Raw genomic sequence first — 22,162 nt, 5'->3', positions numbered from 1 at the left:
TCAGGATGTAAAAATACAATAGAGAACAGTATTCATTTTGCTGTAAATGTAATAGGTAAAGGTAAAGTACATTCCATTATTACCGGTCATCAGTATCAGACAAAAAAACAATAACAATTTAATAAAAACTACAACTGAATCGTTTTTTGTTGCTGCTGCAGCTGAGAATGAAGAGGTGTTACAGAAGTGGTGAATATTAGATCCATCCCCAATTTCAATGTATCAGTTCTACAGACCTGAGCACCTTAACCTTATCTTGGCAGAAATGAAATATATATATATATTTTGGGCGAAATGTGTATCAATGAGTTATCATGCATCGATCCTTTCAGGTTTATTGATATTGTTTGTGCTGCATAGAAATGGATATGAAATCCTTGATGACCTACCTACTTATTGATGATAGCTGTGCCTCTACCTGACTAAGGAGTGAACACTTCACAATTAGGTTTAAGACAGGAGTTACAGCTTCAAATTGAACCTCCGTCTCCCCTTTCTTTATTGCAGACATGCAAATACCCCGCAGACTGGCATCACGCTCTGCTCCGCTTCCTCACATGTGAACGCATCCCGGTCACATTGGCATCCACCACCTCCTGCTCCTCCGCCCCCTCCTCCTCACTGTAACCGGGATAACTCCACTAGCCTTCTCCCCGCCTCTCTGACCAGATAACGGATAACAGACTTTAAAAACGTAAGTATTCTCCTTATTCAAATATATATATATATTCCTTACGAGGTCCGGTGCATGGCGCACAGTGATGCGTGCTTCACACTTGAGCAGCAATGGATGCTCAGAGTTGAAATGCCGGCTGAAGGGAACCATTTTCAATGAACGCGAAGTTAACTGAAATGTAATGTAACAATTTGAAGCACGATGCAAGGAAAGTTTCCTTATTATTTTGCCTCGGACAGTTGTTGATTGTAATTTTCAATGTCCCATCTTGCAGAATTTGGACGCCTTTGATACGATTTTAATATCACCAAGTGTTCGAAGTGCATTTACTGTACTGTAGCAGCTCATTGACCTTTATCTCTAATATAATAACAATAATAATAATAATAGTAATAATAATAGTAATGATAATAATAAAACACGTTATTGAGATTTTACTTTACATTCCATCACGTTAGCGATGATGTGTTTTTGCGAGCACACTGCCCACAGCCGTGTTGTGCACCTGACTTTTTCCAGTGTTTATAGGCCTGTATTTGTATTTAAATGTCCCAATGACTGGAAGAGACATCCCAGAGAACTCATGATGAGCTTGAACTCTTTCCCCTCTCGGATTCATATTAATTAACACTGTATTCATTATGTGTGAAGCATTCGTTCAAACGGAGTACAGTATGTACCCACTTTCACCATAATGGATGGCTGAGGCCAGGCTGTAACCCAACCCCAATTACGCTAAAATGACAGAAAATAAAGGAACAATTAGGCATGTACATTGCTAAAATGAGTATCTAATGTCTGTGTTGCAGAACCCATTCACCTAGCAATACAGCTGGTGAACCGATTATATAAGTGATTTTTTTGGAGGCTTAAATGAGGCATTGTGTGGTTCAGTAGCTCTATTGTCTCACGAATAAGTGCCGGATTGCTGGGCAGCCCAAAAGAGCCAGGAGGTTTTTTAGACCCGCAAACCAACTCTCCTTGTGTTCTTTTTCAAGTTTCATGTCATCCTTGATATGACCTGGTATCTGAATTTGTTGTCAGCCTTGTGCCAGATAGGACATGAGCTCACAGGGCTTTGTTCTTCGTACTGATGGCTAAGGTCACCCGTTCCTAACATAAGGCCTTGGGGCCTTCAGGGATCTTTGTGTGTTTGCATAGTTATATTTTAAATCTAATAACATCTTCTCAACATTGTTTTGTTGTGACCTGGTTTGAGTTGTACACCGTGTCCTGTCTTTGTGAGCAGCACCTCATGTTGTCCCGCTCTGTGACATTGATGTGATTTGAAATCTGCCTGTTGTGACGGCCCACATGCTGAGGTCTGGTCAAAGTCATTTTTAATCTCAGTCCAATTATTTTTTCAACATGCCCAAGTCCCTGAGCTTCCTATGGTTTACACGGTGGTGTAAAGTTGACCTTTACTATAAAAAGGATCAATTTCAACTGTTGATTTTTAAAATCACATAAGCAGTGCTGTCTATGAGGAAGTTCAACACTGAATGACCAAATTAGCTTGAAACTGGACCAGAGCACACACAGTAACCACAGTTGCTGCTGTAAAGTGGACATACACTACATTATTTTGATATTTCTGATACCCAGGCCAAAATCCCTGTACAGGTTCACACTGACAGCATGTACAGTGAAAGTGTGGCTTAGAAAACTGGTCTAACCACTATTGCCGTTATTTTATAGCCATAACACACTGTCTTCACTTTTCGCAATGATAACCTGGAAGTAAAAGCTTTGTCTTCTGCTAATTTAAATGTTCTATCATCCCTTGGAGCAGTGCTATCCTTTTTTTTACTAGAAACATTCAGCACTTAGCCAAGCCTTTCTAGGAATTACATTAGAAAAAGTTAAATTACTTTTAAAATGGGTATTCGATAGAGTTTGAAAGGTGTTACTCATAAAATATATTTGGGGCAAGTTCTGCCTGAGATGACATGTTGAGGAAAGCTTTGTTTGTTTGTGGCAATTAACGCTGAATTATATAATTATACTTTATAATAATGTTTTTATTTGACTTATTTGTATAATAGGGTAAATTGGAAGAAAATTGGAGCTTGTGTCTTTCTACAGAATCCCAAACTTCTGTATGAAGTATGCCGCCCAGCACTAGATTCAACCTCATTAACATAGACAAAAAATGATCCTCAGTAAAAGATGCTAAAGGCCGGCTGTGGCTTATGGTGTCTACAAGTTGGGGTTCGATCCCCATACCCTGCAGTCACTGTCAAAATGTCCTTATGCTAGATCTTTATCGTATGCATGTCTACAGCATAGCGAAGTGTATTGAAGTTGCTTTGGACGAAAGCGCAGATATATGAAATTATAATGTAAAGACATTCTAAAATGAACAGAAAAAAACCCTACCCATTTCCAGTTGTGGTATGTAGTGGCTTTATCAGGCCTCGCGGGACATCAGGCAATCCACGAGGAACACCGTATTCTTGTGATAAGTGACAACCACGGTGTATCAGAGGATGACAGCATCAGAAATGATAGCTACTGACAGTGTTATACAAATCGCACAGACTCTGGTGTAGGGATGGATATGATAATGAACACGTTTTGTAAAGTTCAGATTAGCATGGCGCTCAAACAAATGCTGGGATATGATGATGATGCTGTTACTGAAAGTTACGAAAATTATAATAGTGAAACCCTGATACCACTTCAGTATTTATAATGCTCACTGGGTAGTAGAAAGGAGTCAGCTGTTGATCTAAGCTCCTTTGTCTTGATGTCTCGCTTCTTGGTGCCCATCCGCTCATGTTCCTGTAAGTGTTTGTAGTCATGGCTCTTACCTTCACATGGGCTTTAGGTGTTCTGACTGCTTCTATTTTGTTATTCAAAGTATGATTTGTTGCATTTGTTTGCCATTATTTTCACTTGGACCTATATACAGGATTAAGGGATTTATGTATTCTGTTTATCAGTTTTAGAAATGACAGAAATTGATTGGTGACAATTTCGATGATGACATCATGGTTGACTCATTCTTTGAACAAAAATGGCGTAAATGGTTCTGGTCTACAAATGTGTTTATATCCTGGCTTTCAGTCATGTTATCCAGTTACAAATCAATTACAATAATGAAAAGAAAAATCATATATTTTATGTCGTAGCATACAATGTTTAAATCTCTGAAGCTTGTATTAATGACATAACTTATTTCAGGCATTTGTAACCAAAGACTAAAAACATTGACTAAGAGACAGAGAAGCTGAAATGCAAATGCTGACTCATTTTGTGTCTCCCTGCAGCTGCCATCATGTCCTCAGTGCTACAGCAGCTGATCAGCCCTCTGGCCAGCACCTCAGCTGAGCCCCCCAGGAACAAGGTGACCGTGGTGGGGGTGGGCCAGGTGGGCATGGCCTGCGCCATCAGCATCCTGCTCCGGGTAAGACACAACGACCCCTTCACAATGGGTTTTCTCATTTTAAGAAAAATAGAAAAGGACCTTTACAAAAATATGATTTATAGACATGTGTAAATTGCGATATATTTTACAGTAGTGACAGTGTACTGCCATTTATTTTAGAGTGCAGCAGAAATGGCCGTTTAATGGATGTTTAATATGTCTTCACAGTATACATATGTATTTCAGGCTGTAAATGCTGATATATTGTTCCTTACATTCATTTGTCTTAAAGTGGATTCACACTCTTGTTGCTGTTTAACTCTTAAATGTGAAATATATATTTATATATATATATAAATACAATTTCCTGTACACCAGTGTCATATCAAAATGTCTTCAATATGCTGCATAGTGTTAAATCATATTGCACACACCTATTTTTCATTATTTATAGTTATGCTTTATAATAATGAGGCATTTCATCTGCATATGTCATTAATGTCAGTCACATTTTGGTTACATTTCATTACTTTAGTTTTTATGTATATGAAAAGTAGATCATCAAAACGATCCAGTAACCATAAACCATAACAATTCTAAAATGAAATTCAAATTAAAACCCTGTTGAATAAATAGGATATATGCCTGCCAAATAAAAGTGAAATGGACATAACTTCTCTCCTTAATAATCATCTTCCTCCTCTTCCTCTTCTTCCTCCTCCTCCTCTGGACAGGACCTGTGTGATGAGCTTGCTCTGGTGGATGTGATGAAGGATCGCCTCAAGGGGGAGGTGATGGACCTGCAGCACGGCAGCCTCTTCCTCAAAACCTCCAAGATAGTCGCTGACACAGGTCAGTACCTGCTGCTGACAAACATCTGCGCTTTAAGAGAAACAACCCCAGACGTCTCTTCATCACATCGTGTTTCCCTTTCTCTCCTCTTCCTCCAGACTACGCAGTGACAGCTAACTCTCGCCTGGTGGTGGTGACGGCCGGTGTACGCCAGCAGGAGGGCGAGAGCCGCCTCAACCTGGTGCAGAGGAACGTGAACGTCTTCAAGTCCATTATCCCCCAGATCATTAAGTACAGCCCCAACTGCACCCTGGTGGTGGTCTCCAACCCTGGTGAATACAAATCATATCTGGGTTTCAAAGGGAGAGGAGCTTGGGTGGAATTGCAGAAGACTTGTTCACAGAAGACGTTTTCTTATCAATAACTCCACACTCCTTCCACAGTTGACGTGCTGACTTATGTGACCTGGAAGCTGAGCGGTCTGCCTAAGCACCGTGTCATCGGCAGCGGCACCAACCTGGACTCAGCCCGCTTTCGCTACATGATGGCCGAGCGCCTGGGCATCCACGCCAGCTCCTTTAACGGCTGGGTGCTGGGGGAGCACGGAGACACCAGCGGTGGGTTCACATCGGGAACACACTCATATATATATATATATATATATACTGTATATATATATAATCAATAAATGCTCATAGGAATATTTGTTGGATATGGTGAATGTTACCTGACCTGAAACATAGAGCAGTATTGACTTTGTGTGTTGTTGTTTTTTCAGTGCCTGTTTGGAGTGGTGCTAACGTGGCAGGAGTCAACCTGCAGAAGCTGAACCCTGATATCGGCACTGATGGTGATAACGAGCAGTGGAAGGCCACGCACAAGGCTGTAGTGGACAGGTACGGAGTGTGTGAGGAAATATGGGAGAGCGTGAACAGATAACTAAACCCAATTAGGTTTGAGTTTCAGAAAAGGTAATTTATCAAGAAGACCTGGCAAATCTCATCACCAAGATTTCCACGTCCTGTTCCGCTATCTTCTGTTTCAATTTCAATTTTCCTCTCTGTTAAAAAACCAAGAACACATCTTTCCTATGTTATGATTTCTCAGAATGATCCTGTTGTCAACCCAGTTAAGATGATAGCCACATATACGAGGTGTCTGTAGGGAATGCAACCTCTACCCGTGGCGGTGTTAGTGCCAGCTTCAGTCAATAAAGCCTGTCAGACCTCAAGCTGCGCATCAAAGACAGCTATTGTAATAAGCAGGTTGTGTTAGCATTCATTACTCTTTATAATTAAATCTTATGATGGCATGATAAATGGTTTATTATTAAGCAATCAAAGTAATTACAGTCTACTTATAATAAGACATACTTATGGTATATATGCTTTAGACATTTAGACCAATAGATTTTACAAACACAGTTTTTTACAAGTTCTAGCCAGAACGTACATTTTATAAAAACATATTTGTTATAAGCGGGTTGCTTTATAGATGTTGAGAGTGTGTTTGTTTCCAGTGCCTACGAGGTGATCAAGCTGAAGGGCTACACCAACTGGGCCATCGGTCTCAGCGTGGCCGACCTGTCGGAGAGCATCATCAAGAACATGAGCCGGGTCCATCCTGTCTCCACCATGGTCAAGGTGAGACACACAGGAAATACACACTAACATGGGCAAAAACTAGCAAAGCCATTAGTAACGGCTGTTATTAATCTAGTATTTTGTATTTTTGACAAGTTAAGTTGTTCAATTTTACACAAGGCCCTCATTTCCTCATCATTTCAGACTGCCTTAGTGGTGCTTATTACTAAACTGTTGCAATGTGTTTCATTACAATGTACAATTAATATGGGGTCTTCAGGACCCTAGGGCTACTTGGTTGTTTTTGGACTTGCATCAAATGATCACAACCTTCATCCATGCTCCTCGCTATTTCTAATAGTTCTCACTGAGATTGTCTAATTGATATAATTTTGAAAAATACTAAAATGTCATATGAAACAAAAGGTATTATTCTAATCACTTTAGATCTCTTTTTCTAAAACAATTGAAATCAGAATAATGTATATATATATATATATATATATAAAAGAAAGATACCTATGTAAATAAACAATAATTAAAATATTATGTAAATAATAATCAAAGCTTGCGTGTCATTCACTGCTGGTTGCTTTGTATACTGACTCCACCATTTACTCACAATTTGTGCTCCCTACCCTAACCGTGTATATGTGTGTGTGTGTGTGTGTGTGTGTGTGTGTGTGTGTGTGTGTGTGTGTGTGTGTGTGTGTGTGTGTGTGTGTATATGTTTTCAGGACATGTATGGTATCGGTGAAGAGGTCTTCCTGTCTCTGCCCTGCGTGCTGAACAGCACCGGCGTGAGCAGCGTGGTCAACATGACGCTGACGGATGCCGAAGTGGGCCAGCTGAGGAACAGTGCTGACACACTGTGGGGCATCCAGAAGGATCTGAAGGACATCTGAACACACCCACAACGACACTCAAAACCCATGATGCAGAGAGGGCTGCTGATACGCACACTCCTTACATAACACCCCTTCCCATTAGTCTGTATCTCTTATTTTGAAGGAGAATACAAGTGTTTTTCATCATCTAGCCTGATTGAACTGTTTTCATATCAGTGCTGCAAAATGTCATCAACTTCCTGTCAATAAATGTGAAGTCTAAGAAAACACTGGTATGCTCCTTTAAAATTACGGATTTCCTCCCCAGCAGATAGTAAGCTAACGTTGTTTCTGTGTTAAGATATGTAAACCGACCTGTGTTACTGTACTCTGTAAACAGTTTGGACTAGGATCAAGCACAACCCTTTAAGAAGTCTCTCCTTGTACCCATCATCACGTACTGTCGAGAGTCATTCCTTTAGTCTCCTGCAGGGAATCACTAAGAGAAAGACCATAAAAGTCTAATGGAAGACCCTAAATATTCAAAAGAACACATATTTCCTTGCACCTTCGTCTTAAATGGTTCCCTACCGCAGTGAAATTGTGGCATTGTAAATGTGAAAGTGGATTTTTCTCCCCTTCCTGTTTCTTCAGTGTAAAGACAGATGGAGCAGCAGAGGACGAGTGGGAATGTCCAGCACAATTTTTTTTTTAAACATTAGTTGTCTGACCCTGTGTGTAACTTAATACATTTGAACCTAAAGAAAGCCAGTGTGTGTTTTATTTTTGACCTTTTGTTAATAATGCATGGAGATTAAGCATTTACACACGTTTAATATATTATGTATTCCAACAGAGTAGCTCACTATATGATATGTATTCATGCGTAGATCAACATATGAATGCATTATAGGGATGATAGAGATATGTGATTTAACTTACGATTGAAGGATCTGTTAAATAAAAGCGGCAAAAGCGAATTTGACACAAGTTTTACTCTAGCCTTAGGATTAATTTATGTAACCAATGCCATTCATTCAAGTAGAAGAGTTAATTAAAAGCAGATTTTATCAGATGTTTTGGAAAGAAAGCCTTGTTAAAAAGCAACTGTGGCCGGTAATACTATTATTTACATCAGGAGAATAAAAGATAACAGATCCCAATCATTTAAGGAGGTAATATTTTCGGGAATTAAAAGATAGGGAAGTCATTATTATACAATTTTCAAAATGTACTGATATCGATTATATACACAATTCTGTGATATGGAACCAGAAGCAGTTACGCTTTTATTTGTTAATTAAAAATAAAATGAGTATTTAACAGATCCTTCAATCGTAAGTTAAATAGCTTTTTGTGTTTTAATTGTAGATATGCTATTGATTGGTGAATTTGACACAAGTTTTACATCTTTCTAATTGAAGAATGATCTCGTATACACATTCTTAAGAGCGTGTTTATTTGACTGCTGAACAATTTATGGATTATTTGTTAAATTTAAAAAGGCAATGCAGAAGAAATCAAGCACATCGTCCCTATTAATAAAAATCCTTCTTGATTAGACTGCTTATAAATAATGACACAGTCAAGGTAAGTATAAAAGTTTTATTCACAGAAACACATCTGTACCTCAAGTGAAAGGCCATTTTCAAATACAAGCGGGAAAACTCTTGTCACATGTTGAAATTCCACCAATGGGACCCGTGTCCTCAGAGGAAGACTCACATCTGTTTCAGGTAGGCACCTCGACCTTTCGCGAGAATAGAAGAAGGGGTGAGAGTTTATTTCTCCTGGCTCGTTTTACCGCTCTTCTGTAGATGTAGCCGTTGTAGCGTTTCCCGAAGCGGAACCCGAACGCGTTGATGTTGAATTTACCCCGGCGGGGGTTGCACAGGAGCTGCCTTTGGTCCTCGTTTTCCCTGAGGGACATACACGGGGCTCCATCTTCCGTCAGAAACTCTCCCGCAGATCTCCGGAGTGCAGAGACGACTGACCCTGAGGAAACAGCAGCACACATCAGCTCACAGCTAAAAATAAACAAAGCTAAAATTAGGGCAGCAAATCGGTCCGGGCCGGTCCTGACCAAACTCAGTGATATCCAACTTTATTCAACGTTACATAACACACCAACATATTAGTCGAATTTCAATGCTGATATTTATATTTGTTCAGTTACTACAATCTACCTAATGTACATTTAGGTTCTTAACATACATGTTTAATAAATGTCAAGAAATTGATATATGGAAACGTTCTGCTTTCAAGTGCCTATATATAACATTACTTGCCTAAGAGTAATATATTATCATTATTCAGTTTAAATTGCTATTTTGTCCTGACATGACACTATTTATATTCCCAAATCATATACATTTTAACAGTATTTAGATTGCATTACTAATAACAATACACTAATAAGGATGGAACAGCAACAAAAGTCAGCAAAACACATTGGATATAATATCAAGGTGCAGGTGACAGTCACTGTCAATCATTTTCCCTTTGCTCCATGGCAAGCATCATCTTGTCTAAGAGCTCTAGAAAAATCTCCCTTCATACATTATTTTAAAGCTGATTTTAAAGAGGCCTTCTTGGTTGACTTCTGAGTGTAATTAGATTTAAAATGATTATATGTTGCCTTTGCAAAACAGGATTAAAAACATCCCTCTTATCTATTGAAGAAATTAAGATAAAAAGAGCATTTTAAGTTGTTATAAAATGCAGTACTTGCGTAAATGTAAAGTTGTCTTCCCCCAGCCAAGTTAAATGTGCTGTTCCATGAAGGAAATCTTTAAGTTAAAGCCTTTTTCTAGTTTAATTTCATTAGGTTTCCCACCTGTTGCACGTGTCCTGTGTGCAGAGTCAAATCCCGGCAGAGCTGTTTCCACACTTCGTCCATCCTGAGCCACAATGAGCCCGCACACCACAGCCAGAGCCACAAGTCTCATGTTGGGACAGAATCTGTGTCCGGGCAGTTAAGATAAAAAGTATCAATGCTCACCTACTCAGCAGGTACTAACATTCATTTCAGACCTGTTTTATATTTTCACAAGGTGACCTCTTGCACTTAAAGCTCACAGCCAATCACAGTGGCCTGCGTCCCTGCGCTGTAAATTGCGGATCTGTCTGCTGCTGCTGAAATGTGTCCCCCATCAGCTCTTCTGGGAAATGTTGTCAGCACTGTTCGCTTCTGGATCCTTCATCCAGTTCAGAATAATATGTTCCTGCGGGCTGAAAAATGGCACAATTCGTAAACATTTTAAAATTAAATAATTGACGGATGCAGGGCTCAAAAGTCAGGACGCGTAATTGCACAATTCCGGTTCCAGTTTGGCTACAGTGATGCATAAAGAAGCAGCAGGATGGTGCACTGAGGTGTTACATTACATTTGATTTTGTTGAGCTGATGCTTTTATCAAAAGTGACTTACGATAGTTGGAAAAATAAATGAAACCTGCTTTATTCTATTAGATGTAAGTCTGAAAATCCATGCACACAATTCCCCAATATGTTGCCTTTTAACACATTGGCATTTATGCCATAGGTTTAGTGACATAGTGTATTCTATGTCGTTTTTAGAAATACTATACTTTGTTATATTTTCTATAATCTTCAGCGTATACCTATGTCGTTTTCAATTTTTTCGACATACTATACTAGGGGTGTCCAAATAACGGCCTGGGGGCCAACCGCAGCCCGTTGTCCATTTTGAATTGGCCCTCAGAAAATGTCCAAAGTATAATGGAGTATGGCCCACACATGAAACTTGTGCTTGTCTTGTATTGTACTTATTAAATATATATGTAAACATATATGACACAGTTTTCGTGTGTTAATAAGCGTAGTTTTTCAAATAGATTCAGTGAATCTTAGTTGATAAATAAACCAATAACTTATTTACAAAGTAAGCTTGAAATATACCCTTCCTATTTCCCCTTATTATAAGCAATCTGAGGCTTCTGTTTTAAGGGACGATCTGCCAACACTGTTTGTAACAAAATAAATAAAACCCTAAGGAGAGCTGTGATATAGGCTGTGATACAGACCTACATTTGATTTAGCCAACTTATAACTTATGAGGCAATATTCCTCACCTCTAGTGAGGGGACCAGCCCTTCGTATATTTTTCTGTATGTGGCAAAAAGTTTGGACACATCTGTACTGGACTATGCAGTTTTTTCTGATTTTTCGAAGAAACCACATAGAGTAGTATGTTGGAATTATAAGAAAAATAAAATAGTATAATGTGTTGAAAATGTCACAAAATCAACATAGTACGGTATGTAGAAAAATGGCATAGTATGTTGAAGAACAGACAGTATGTTATACATTGTTGTACTACAAATAACACAAGCCAGAGGGCTCCATAGTACCGCAGCTGCAAACTGTCTTCCAGCAAACCCTGCGACTGGAGAGTCGTCCTTGCTCTATTTAGGTTTCTTGACCCTAACTATATTGAAAAGTCAAATATTTATAATCATTTCATATCTCATGTCATTTTATTTTATTTTAGGGTGTGTTTTAAACAACTTGACCGGGATAAGCATTGTTTCTTTGGTTGTTATTGACTTATTTCACAGTTTTTAATGTTGGTTAACAAGCATTATATTGAGGATAACATTTCACTTAGCGTTAACCCAAAGCAACTTAGAATAAGTGCACTCCAGTCATAAAGTCAAGAAAGTACTAAATAAAGTAAAGTAGCAAACAGTCTGGTAATGATAATAAAATGCAGGATTGGGAACATTGCCTTATAGTGACATTCTTTGAAAACATTCCTGCATCTGTTAATATCTTTCCTTGTAGAGAGACCTGCTTTCATTCATCATCATTTCTCAATCATTCTGAGAGTGTGTGTGAGTTTGTGTGTTTCTGTGCTTGGACGTCACCTCCTGCTGGCTGAAACACAGCGTTAGTAGGAGGAGTGGTAGCTCTGTGATCCCAGTCCCTCTTGTCTTGTCCTGGAGGATTGTCACAGTCGATCCCAGGACCTCCACCTGCAGGCCTGGTAAAATCATTTCTTCACACACGGTGTCTGACTGACCTCCAGACGCTTTAAGATGCCGCTGTCACGCTCCCTGTCCATGACGTCCCTGAGCGGGGTGCTGCCGGCCTGGGAGGAAGACGATCTGCCTGTGGAGGACCTGCTGCTCTTTGAGGTGGCCTGGGAGGTCACCAACAAAGGTCGGATCACGTGTAATTGTGCTTTAATGGCCTTTATCCAAAATATTGCAAATTATACAGTGCAAATAATCTAGTTATTTAGACATGCACAACCGTTTTATTTCAAATCATTTAACAAATCATTTTGGAATCAAAGCAATACAATTAATATAATGGAACTATATTTTAGCACATTTTGAGTCTGGCTATTGGTGATATTTTGTGTAAATCTCTGCCTCTTTACCCTTTAAAGAGCAAATATTGAAATACAGTGTGCATGGACAGAGGCTGTTCACTCTAAAAAGTTAAACATTGACCTGCAGATAAGTGCTGACAGAGGAACAGCTTGGCTAATATTTGGGTCATTTTTTAACTCATCATGCATGCATGTGTGAACAACCAAATCAAAGAAGAAAACATGAAAACAAATACATTGACATTAACAGTGAATAAACTGGATGAATGCACTCCTGGTGTAACCATTTATAAATGATCACATGTAGCTGGACTTGACTCACTGCCATACTACTGATGTCGGGGTCATGATCTCTGTACTTTGGGTAACGTGGAGGTTTTGCAATATGTGTAACATTCAGCTGAAATCAGGTGTGGAAATGGCCTAACAGTAGATACATCAACTTTGGTTTTTACACCATGTGATGTGTACATGGCCTAATACAACATATTTTTTAAATGAATGGTTGACAGACAATGGTCACTGTTGTAAACAATGAATTAAACGAGATTAAATATCAACCACGTGTGATATTATTTGCCTCCATATATATCTTACATTTATCCCAAACAGTGCCGCAAAAAAATGTATGTTCTATGGTTTTATCCACGATTTGGTCATGTTATCTAAAAGTGGGGAAGTCGTGGTCATTCTGATAGTTTCTCTTCCCTCAGCTCTTATATTGTATATAAAGTTTAAACGTCACTGATTGTTTAAAGTTGTTCGTTTATGATTTATATCGAAATGATTGTGTGTTTTGTTGGCAGTTTTTAGTCTGAAAAAAAAAAGTATTGCCACATGTTTTGGCCTATTACAAAAGAGACACTTTCTTTGTTTGATAAACTACACAAAATATCCCAGTATCATCCTCAGGGTTACTGGAGAACAATTTGAGAATTTATGTTTAATAAAAGACTAATTCAACACATAGAAACAAATCATTTCTCTGACTTACAAGAGCTAAAACTAACCGAGAAGTTAACTGCATGACATTTCTGAAATTAAATGACATGAGCCTCTGCAGGTCTCTATAATCAGGGCTTTATGTACATGAAAAAAACATTCATGGTTGATGTAGGATGTAGGATCAAGAGTCCACATCTACAGCAAGGAAGTTCACTAAAGCAACATCACCATGAATAACATGTGACTTTAACTGCCATAAAAAAGATGTGGTTTCCACCAAGTATGAAAGCTAATGTCCTCCGCCTTGTTGACCATCTGATCTTTGACCTTTGTTAGTATGATGAGGAAAAACAGGGTCCCAAGGGTAAACCAGAGTGGCCTTCATCTGTTAATATTTGAAGGGTTAGAAAAAGTTTTAAAAGACATGACTTGTATTTTCAATTTTTAGTTGGAGGAATCTACACAGTGATCCAGACCAAAGCCAAGATCACAGTGGATGAATGGGGGGAGAACTACTGCATGATAGGGCCCTACTTCGAACACAACTTCAAGACACAGGTAGAGGCATGCGAGCCACCCAACCCCGCCGTCAGGAAAGCCATGGACGCCCTCATTCACAACGGCTGCCAGGTGACTGCGTGTTACACACATTGAAATGTCTTATGTCTATTGTGTGGACATAAGTAGGAAGGTCATTAATCGTAGGATTTGTGCCCTTCAATGAACCATTTCTATGTGCAACTGATTGGTCTCCTCAAAAAGACCGTTGCACATAGATTCTATATAATTATCAGAGATTCATCAGAACATTCAGCCCATTGGGAAACACTTTGTAGTGCTGCATGATAATGTTATATACATAACACATGAACGTCGATGGCATTTCCTTTTCAAAACTGTATTGTGTCAAGGATTAGATTGACATTTTAGTTAGTATATTTAAGCTCATGCAACTCACACACTATTTTGTTTAAATGTGACCTAATTTAATTGTTTGTGTGCTTCTGTAGATATTGCTTTTGCATCAGTTACACTCTATCCTTACTTTGAGTAAAAATGCATTCAGTGAGCAACTCGACTTAGATTTCTTGACTTTTCGTTGCTTTACACATACATGCAAGCCTATTAGTCAAATTAACCAACCCAAAATGCTTTGAAACCTAAGCCAAATGCTCTAAGGTTAGCTAAGTAACAGTGTACCTCTTTCACTGAGCTTTCTTTATTGATGTTGATGCTGCAGGTTCATTTTGGCCGCTGGCTGATCGAGGGTAGCCCCTTTGTGATCCTGTTTGATATCGGCTCTGCAGCATGGAACCTGGACCGCTGGAAGGGGGACCTGTGGGAGACCTGCCAGATAGGCCTGCCCTACAACGACCGAGAGGCCAATGACTCCCTCATCCTGGGCTCCCTAGTCGCCTGGTTCTTCAAAGAGGTCAGCTGGTGGGCAGCCTGCTGTTGAGCAAATTGCTTAAAGAGTGGTGCAGGAATGAGTCCTACAAGAAAATGTCAACTCTTTCCCTCCTGCTGCTTTGTGTGCTTACAAAAGTGTGGATTGCGGCAGCTTTACGTTAGTTTCACATGATTTTAACCAATGCTATTTCCAACCCAGTTGTTTTTATTTTCCAGTTAATAGACCAGCTGGGAGACAAGCCAAATGTCATCTGTCATTTCCATGAGTGGCAGGCAGGGAGCAGGGCTTATTCTGTCCCGCTGCCGCAAGATTCCCATAGCCACGGTCTTCACCACACATGCAACCCTGCTGGGACGGTATCTCTGTGCTGGGAATGCCGACTTTTACAACAACCTTGGCAAGGTGAGTGGTCAGGAAGGTGTTGGACATGCAGTTAAAATAGATGCATTCACACACTGCTAAAGCTATACCGTAAGAAATATGAACAGAAGCTGGTGATCTGGAGCCGGAGTACTTTGAGTTAAATCTTGTTTTAGGGCTGTTTCATTATATATTGAGCTTTCATATTCATTCATTCATATTCATAGATTCATATGAGTTAAAAGACCACAGACATCAAACCGTGAACCATTTCCAAGCAACAGAAGTAGTTATGTAAAAAATTTCAATAAGGTTTTAGTCCTGCCTATTTTTATACTTCAACCTGACCTATCAGTGAATAGTGACTTCAGTAAAGACTCCAAAAAACAGTTTCTCTGTATAAGGATTAACTTTGCATACATTTAGAACATTTTTAATGATTTTTATACGGTGGAAAGAGATTAAAATCAGCATGGAGTAACCAATAGATGTAACTTTCACTAATATACTTCCTCATTGGATTCAATTCGTTTTAATGGTGAATTCAACATTAAAGGAATTATGACAGGGACACTTTCTTTATGGCTTGATAAACAATATTTGCTTTAAATGTATTTTTAACATTTAGAGGTAATGTATTTCACAGGTTTTAAAAAGTTCCAAGAGGCTAACTTCACATTCTAGAAAACAAATCAGCCTTTTACAGCCACTTAGAGCATCCTTAGTGATGTTGAGGTGTGTGTGGGGGAGGGTCAGTGTGAGGTTTGTAATTGGCTCTGCTCTGCGCACATCCTAAATGTCAGCATGAATCGAAATGCCACTCACTAGCTCAATCGATAATTTCCCAGGTGTTTGTAACCCTCAGTCTGTATCAGAAGTCCAGGAGAACTCAACAACTTTTCCTTCCATGGTGATTGTGATGCACTATGCAGCCATGATAGGGAAACAAATGGATTTAGAGAGCTGCAAACACATGTTGTAAATGGCTTAAAAATACACAGTCATTTCATTTAAATGATAATAGTTTGTTAAGTAGAGAAATGTAGATTTTGAGAGCATGTTGCCGTTTAATTAGCTGTGCAATCCTAACCAGATTAAAAATGCTAATCCATGTAAGCAAATAAAACATGAACTCACAGATATGTCACGTCTATATAACCTGCTTTGGTCCAACCATATCTTTCAGGTATTTGCGTGACTTTGGAAGGGGGAACCTGCATTTGCGCTATTCAGACCCATGGCCCAAGGGCTTCTGCACAGGCAATATTAAAGCCACTAGCATGTAAAATAGATGTGTTTTATGTTACAGTTATCACAAACCAGGGAAATGTAATATCAATGAGAGGCAGGTTTCTGTCTTGACATGGGAATGTATTACACTAATCTACAAACAAATACTAAACTATATCACACATATTAATATTACACCCATAAGACTGAATGAAGACCTTCAAAAACTTGAATATTGGAATGGGTGTTTTTTTAACCACCCTATCCTCACTTTCAACAGTTGGATCAAAAAGGTATAATTACATTTGAATGCTCTTACTTTCAGTTTGGTAAGTCTATCTGCATGTGTTGTAGTTCGACAATGACAAGGAGGCGGGTGAGAGGCATATCTACCATCGCTACTGCCTGGAGAGAGCAGCGGTCCACTGTGCACACGTCTTCACCACAGTCTCCCAGATCACCGCTGTGGAAGCCAGCCATATGCTGCACAGGAAGCCAGGTGGGGAAGATTTTCACCGTCGCATCTTGTTGTGAGGATGGTTATGTCAGTCAGTTGATCTATTCCAAACGCAACAGACATTTGCAAAACTATCAGACAGATTATGGCGGAGACAACAACTGCTTTTTGGTCATTTTGAAATAACTTGAAACTGAAACTAAAGCTCTCCTATTGCTGTGTCCATGGCACAGATGTGGTGACCCCCAATGGGCTGAATGTGAAGAAGTTTTCTGCCATGCATGAGTTTCAGAACCTGCACTCCACCAGCAAGGCCTGCATCAAGGAGTTTATCAGAGGACACTTCTACGGGTGGGTGGATTGTGGGTTGTCTCTAGATTGTATAAAGAAGCCATTCCCGTATAATCTGTAAAAATGAGCCTCAGAAAAGGATTTATTCTTGACTGTATAGTTTTGCCGTTGAACCTCATTGTAATTATTCTCATTCTGGCAGTCACCTGGACTTCAACCTCGAGAAAACACTGTTCTTCTTCATCGCTGGACGCTATGAGTTTACCAACAAGGGGGCTGATATTTTCCTTGAATCTCTGTCAAGACTTAACTACCTACTAAGGGTAAGCTCCTTTTTGTATGCAGAAAAAGTGTGAAAGTTGACCTTCAAAAGAATAATAACCGTGTTAAGAAAAAGGATACATGCAATTTCACTATCCGACTAGCTTATTATTGTTGTTCCTTGTTTTCCTCTTTCCTCACTCTGTCCACAGCTCCACAAAAATGATATGACAGTGGTAGTTTTCTTCATCATGCCAGCTAAAACCAACAACTTCAATGTGGAGTCACTGAAGGGACAGGCAGTACGCAAGCAGCTCTGGTATGCCATGAATTGCCAATAAACATGCTGTATATGCACTATATGTATATTAAGTATTCACCTAACACTAACAATCACCTAAATAGGTTTTAACTAGCAGCACCATCCATGCAAGTCTGTGTCAGTTTCCCGTTTAATATCATTATTCAGCACATTCGGGTTTAGTTTAGCAATGCTGGGAGTGTTCATGAGTTTGGCTTAGGTAATACATTTAAATATATGTTATTAGAAAGGTATTTCTTTCATTTTCAAAGGGATACAGCTCACACTGTGAAGGAGAAGTTTGGTAACAGGCTGTATGATGCTCTGTTAAAGTAAGTATGACACTGTAAGTGACCCCGCAGTCTTATTGATTTTACACAGGTCCTCTCTGATGAATGATAATAACGGTTGTTCCATGTCTGTGTTTTATTGTTTGCTCTGTCCATAGAGGGCAGATCCCTGACATGAACTCCATTCTGGATCGAGACGACTTCACCATTATGAAGAGAGCCATCTACGCAACTCAGGTATCGCACCCTTTCTCTTCTTGTATTCACAGTGAACAAATACTGGCTTCTTTTTGACTAGTCTTTCAAAATAAAAATGAACAAAACTCACCATACAAAAACTCACCATGCAGAGACACACCCTCCCTCCGGTAACCACTCACAACATGATCGACGACGCAACAGATCCCATTCTTTCTAACGTCAGACGCATCGGACTGTTCAACTCCAGGAACGATCGCGTTAAGGTAGACAGTAGGCTTCCTCTTTGTGTTGTCTCCTGGTGTCCGTTTTTGGGAATTTCAGAAATTGCCCGGTGATAACAAAGTACAATTTTGACGTCATTTTGGTCAGAACAAGAAGGGCTTCATCTGAAAATAATTGTGTAAAGATGATCAAAAGAGGCTAACGTTTGCAGTCATTCTAGGAGTTCTCGCGTTTTTCCTTCATGTCCCCCTGTCTGTCCTCCTCCTCTCAGATTATCTTCCACCCTGAGTTCCTGTCCTCCACCAGTCCTCTGCTGCCAATGGACTACGACGACTTTGTTCGTGGATGCAACCTTGGGGTTTTCCCCTCCTACTATGAACCATGGGGTTACACGCCAGGTAACCTGTAATATGGATCCACACACACAGGACTGTAATTCAGAGGCACAGCATTTACACATCTCTACATGAGGCGATGAATGATTCGTTTCTGTGGATCCTGTGCATACTTTGCATTCGGGAGCTATTGTTAACTGACTTACACGTAAACATCCTGTACATGTGGTGAACACTGCTGGTATAATTAACTGAACTGCTCTTTTCACAAATCAGCACACATTAGATGTACACATGCTTGTTGCCATGGATCTGAGGAGCATTCGAAATGCTTTTAGATTGGATGATTTCTAACCGCATACCAATTCACCATACACTTTCAATATTAAAAGGACTGGAAGTGTTGTGAAATTGAGTTTAATTGTGGTGTTCTCCAAGGCTCCATTCTTGGCCCATAGGTGTTTTCAATGTACATGCTTTATCTCAGTTGGGTTATAAAACAATGTTTGGATGTCTTCTAATTAAATAGCAATTCACATTACATCGAACATATCCGTACCTTTTGTGAGTTGTGCTGTTTTCCCAGGTGAGTGTACCGTTATGGGCATTCCCAGTGTGACCACGAACCTGTCAGGTTTCGGCTGCTTCATGGAGGAGCACGTGTCAGACCCTGCTGCCTATGGTGTGGACACACAAATACACACATACAAATCTTGTCTTATCAAAGCTCCTAGAGCCATTTCATTTTGAGGACTTTGAGATTGACATTGGTCCTGTCTGTGTGTTTTCTCCCTCACTGTCTCCATCAGGTGTTTACATCGTGGACCGCCGTTTCCGGTCAGCCGATGAGTCCTGTAACCAGCTGACCCAGTTCATGTTCAGTTTCTGCCAGCAGTCTCTGCGCCAGCGCATCATCCAGAGGAACCGAACAGAGAGGTTGTCTGACCTGCTGGACTGGAGATACCTGGGACGGGTCTGTTTCCCCTGCATCAGCACCATATAGATGTTTGATAGCAGTCTGTCAGTGTGTTTGTTGCCTTCAAAAAGAGATTAATTTAAACCATAACTGAAAAGCAGATTAAGTTGTTTCAAGTTGAGCAATGGAGCAACCACCATAAGTTCTTCAACTGGATGTAAATGTGGTTCATCTTTAGTGTTAGATTCATGTTTTGTTTTTTTGAAAATTGCCTTAAAAATGTCTAAACAAAAGATGGAAAACTGTCCAAGATGTTTGGTATAATATTGTTGATGTGGATCTCTGCTGACTCGTGATTTGCAGTTCTACGTACACGCCCGCCATCTGGCACTAAACAGAGCTTTCCCGGACAAGTTCAAGATGGACCCCACGGCCCCATTGAAGGTAAGGATGTGTGTTTAATGTGTAAGATGAGATAAGAGTTTGTGAATGAGTGACAGAACTACACCTTTTCAGGGTCGGAACCTATAAATTGTGTGGCTCAAAAGTAAATCGAATGTCCACAAAGGGATGCAAAATGGGCGTCATCCTCCAGTTCTGGAAGGGTGGGGGGCCCTTTACATGTCTTTATCCAAGGGCCCGATGTCTTAAAATCTTTTCGTGGCTGTAGGTTATTTGGCGTTACAAACAGCATCTACCTATTGATATTATTTCATACTACAATATTCATAACTGTTTATCTGGCTTTATTTATTACACTTGAGAATCCCTCTCCTGTACTGCCCGACACACACAGTGATTTTACCCACGTATATCAGGCTGTAATTGACAGCCTAACATTTGGATGAGTGATAGGACATCATCGTGGAGTGTGATACGTACATTGCTAGGCATTTACAAGACTCCCCCTCTCTCCTTTTGTTCTGCCTTGTGTGATTCAAGGACTATGATGCGCAATCTTGAAACTTGAATCAAATTTGAAGACAAGACAGAAAGGAAAGAAATGAAGAAAATAAGAAGAGGGGGAAATGAAATGCAGGGAGGTAGGAGAGGACGAAGGGGTTACATAGGGGATGAGTGGATTGAGAAATAGGGGATGTTCAACAAAACAAGGACTTATAAAAGGACATGTTAAAGGTTGGAAATAGGTAGGAAAGAATGAAAAGAAGGATGGGGATAGAATGACATGCAAAAAGGGAGATGAGAAAAAGGACAGATGGCAAAAAAAGGGGAGGAAGAGCAGGAATAATGAAAATGAAATTTACTCTCGAAACACATTGCCGCTTTTTACCAGCACATGAACGCACCACAGAATATTCACTAATAATCATGAAGCAACTGATTGTAATGGATAATCTGTTTGTTTGGATTATTGAAGTCTCTGTCAGCTGTTTAAGATACAAATGGATATTCAATTGGAAGACAGACAATATTAGGGTAGCAGAGTAATGTGAAGGTGTACCTTTGTGTCCACAGACAGAGGGTTTCCGTTACCCCCGGCCATACTCGGTACCCCCCTCTCCCTCTGCCTCCATCCACTCCACCCCCCACCACAGCGATGAGGAGGATGATGATGACGATGATTATGAGCCCTATGACGAAGATGAAGAGGCCGAGAGGGATCGACTGAACATCAAGTCTCCTTTTGTGCTGGGGGACGTACCGGAGGGCAAGTAGAAGCAGCGTGGAGAGTCAAGAAACTGAGATTGACTATTAGAAGCTGCAGATTATAACCAGGTTTACAGAGAGATACTCAGCGTTTCTGACAGTAAAATAAGCGTAAAATGTAGATTAGGGACAAAAGTCTGAAACTACTACACCTGATCCAGGTCCATCACAAAACCTTGACTACTGTTTTCAAGCTGAGTTTAATTGTTGTGTTCCCCAAGGATACCGTCTTCGCCCATAGGTGTTTTTAATGTACATGCTTTATCTCAGTCGGGTTATAAAGAAATAACAAAATCTTGTCTTCAATTGAAAATTAATATAACCAATAAATACATTTTACAAGTTACAACCCTGTCAGCGTGAGTGGCTTTGTTGTTTATTCAGTTATCTTTAGCCAAATATACTGTATGTGAAAAAGCAATATTAAGTATGTTACATTCCTGAAATACTCAACAAAACAAGTCCAGCCCTGATGATTCGATCTGCTGTGTGTGTGGACCGGGGTACATAAATGTCCATAAGGTGTATGGTATCTGTATAGCCGGACGTATTTATACATTTAACGTGTGTTTTCTTTACATTCTAATCCTGTTGTCTCTCACATGTTTTCAGAGAAGTGGCAAGTTTTTGACAATCAAATCTGAGCTACAAAATAACAAACAGATCC

General features: G+C 39.7%; 3 protein-coding genes across 4 annotated transcripts; 2 read left to right on the top strand and 1 right to left on the bottom strand.

Moving 5' to 3' along the window:
* Positions 1-454: 454 nt before the first annotated feature.
* On the top strand, positions 455-8,015 carry ldhba (lactate dehydrogenase Ba). 2 transcript variants are annotated; one of them, XM_063905633.1, is made up of 8 exons: positions 455-694; positions 3,949-4,085; positions 4,781-4,898; positions 4,997-5,170; positions 5,282-5,455; positions 5,617-5,734; positions 6,358-6,481; positions 7,159-8,015. In XM_063905633.1, exons 2-8 carry the CDS (start codon positions 3,957-3,959, stop codon positions 7,324-7,326), a joined length of 1,005 nt encoding a protein of 334 aa, XP_063761703.1. In that variant the 5' UTR covers positions 455-694; positions 3,949-3,956; the 3' UTR covers positions 7,327-8,015. The 2 variants fall into 2 exon arrangements, with proteins under 2 accessions (XP_063761703.1, XP_063761701.1); XM_063905631.1 differs by lacking the exon at positions 455-694 and adding an exon at positions 3,391-3,462.
* Positions 8,016-8,898: 883 nt separating this feature from the next.
* kiss2 (kisspeptin 2) lies at positions 8,899-12,415 on the bottom strand. The gene is made up of 4 exons (XM_063905634.1): positions 12,138-12,415; positions 10,307-10,479; positions 10,085-10,209; positions 8,899-9,243 (listed from the first exon to the last, which is right to left on the bottom strand). Exons 3-4 carry the CDS (start codon positions 10,194-10,196, stop codon positions 8,981-8,983), a joined length of 375 nt encoding a protein of 124 aa, XP_063761704.1. The 5' UTR covers positions 10,197-10,209; positions 10,307-10,479; positions 12,138-12,415; the 3' UTR covers positions 8,899-8,980.
* Positions 12,160-21,844, top strand: gys2 (glycogen synthase 2). The gene is given in 17 exon segments (XM_063905630.1): positions 12,160-12,432; positions 14,001-14,182; positions 14,793-14,984; positions 15,179-15,238; positions 15,240-15,365; positions 16,908-17,052; positions 17,244-17,361; positions 17,504-17,624; positions 17,775-17,881; positions 18,136-18,195; positions 18,312-18,390; positions 18,504-18,617; positions 18,848-18,974; positions 19,498-19,593; positions 19,721-19,884; positions 20,191-20,271; positions 21,304-21,844. Coding segments are annotated over 17 exon segments (2,097 nt in total). The 5' UTR covers positions 12,160-12,308; the 3' UTR covers positions 21,505-21,844.
* The last annotated feature ends 318 nt before the right edge of the window (positions 21,845-22,162 follow it).

The sequence above is a fragment of the Eleginops maclovinus genome, chromosome 17 (assembly GCF_036324505.1).
Source record: "Eleginops maclovinus isolate JMC-PN-2008 ecotype Puerto Natales chromosome 17, JC_Emac_rtc_rv5, whole genome shotgun sequence".
Classification (NCBI taxonomy): domain Eukaryota; kingdom Metazoa; phylum Chordata; class Actinopteri; order Perciformes; family Eleginopidae; genus Eleginops; species Eleginops maclovinus.
This window is presented reverse-complemented; position numbering and strand designations above follow the sequence as displayed.

What these genes read in the sequence shown, in the direction of transcription:
- ldhba (XM_063905631.1), top strand. Translation starts at nt 3,426, where the DNA reads ATGTCTCGCTTCTTGGTGCCCATCCGCTCATGTTCCT. An exon ending in GCCCATCCGCTCATGTTCCT is followed by an intron (nt 3,463 to 3,948) that starts GTAAGTGTTTGT and finishes GTCTCCCTGCAG; the next exon opens with CTGCCATCATGTCCTCAGTG. An exon ending in CTGTCTCCACCATGGTCAAG is followed by an intron (nt 6,482 to 7,158) that starts GTGAGACACACA and finishes ATATGTTTTCAG; the next exon opens with GACATGTATGGTATCGGTGA.
- kiss2 (XM_063905634.1), bottom strand. Translation starts at nt 10,196, where the DNA reads ATGAGACTTGTGGCTCTGGCTGTGGTGTGCGGGCTCATTGTGGCTCAG. An exon ending in ACACAGGACACGTGCAACAG is followed by an intron (nt 9,244 to 10,084) that starts GTGGGAAACCTA and finishes CTGTTTCCTCAG; the next exon opens with GGTCAGTCGTCTCTGCACTC.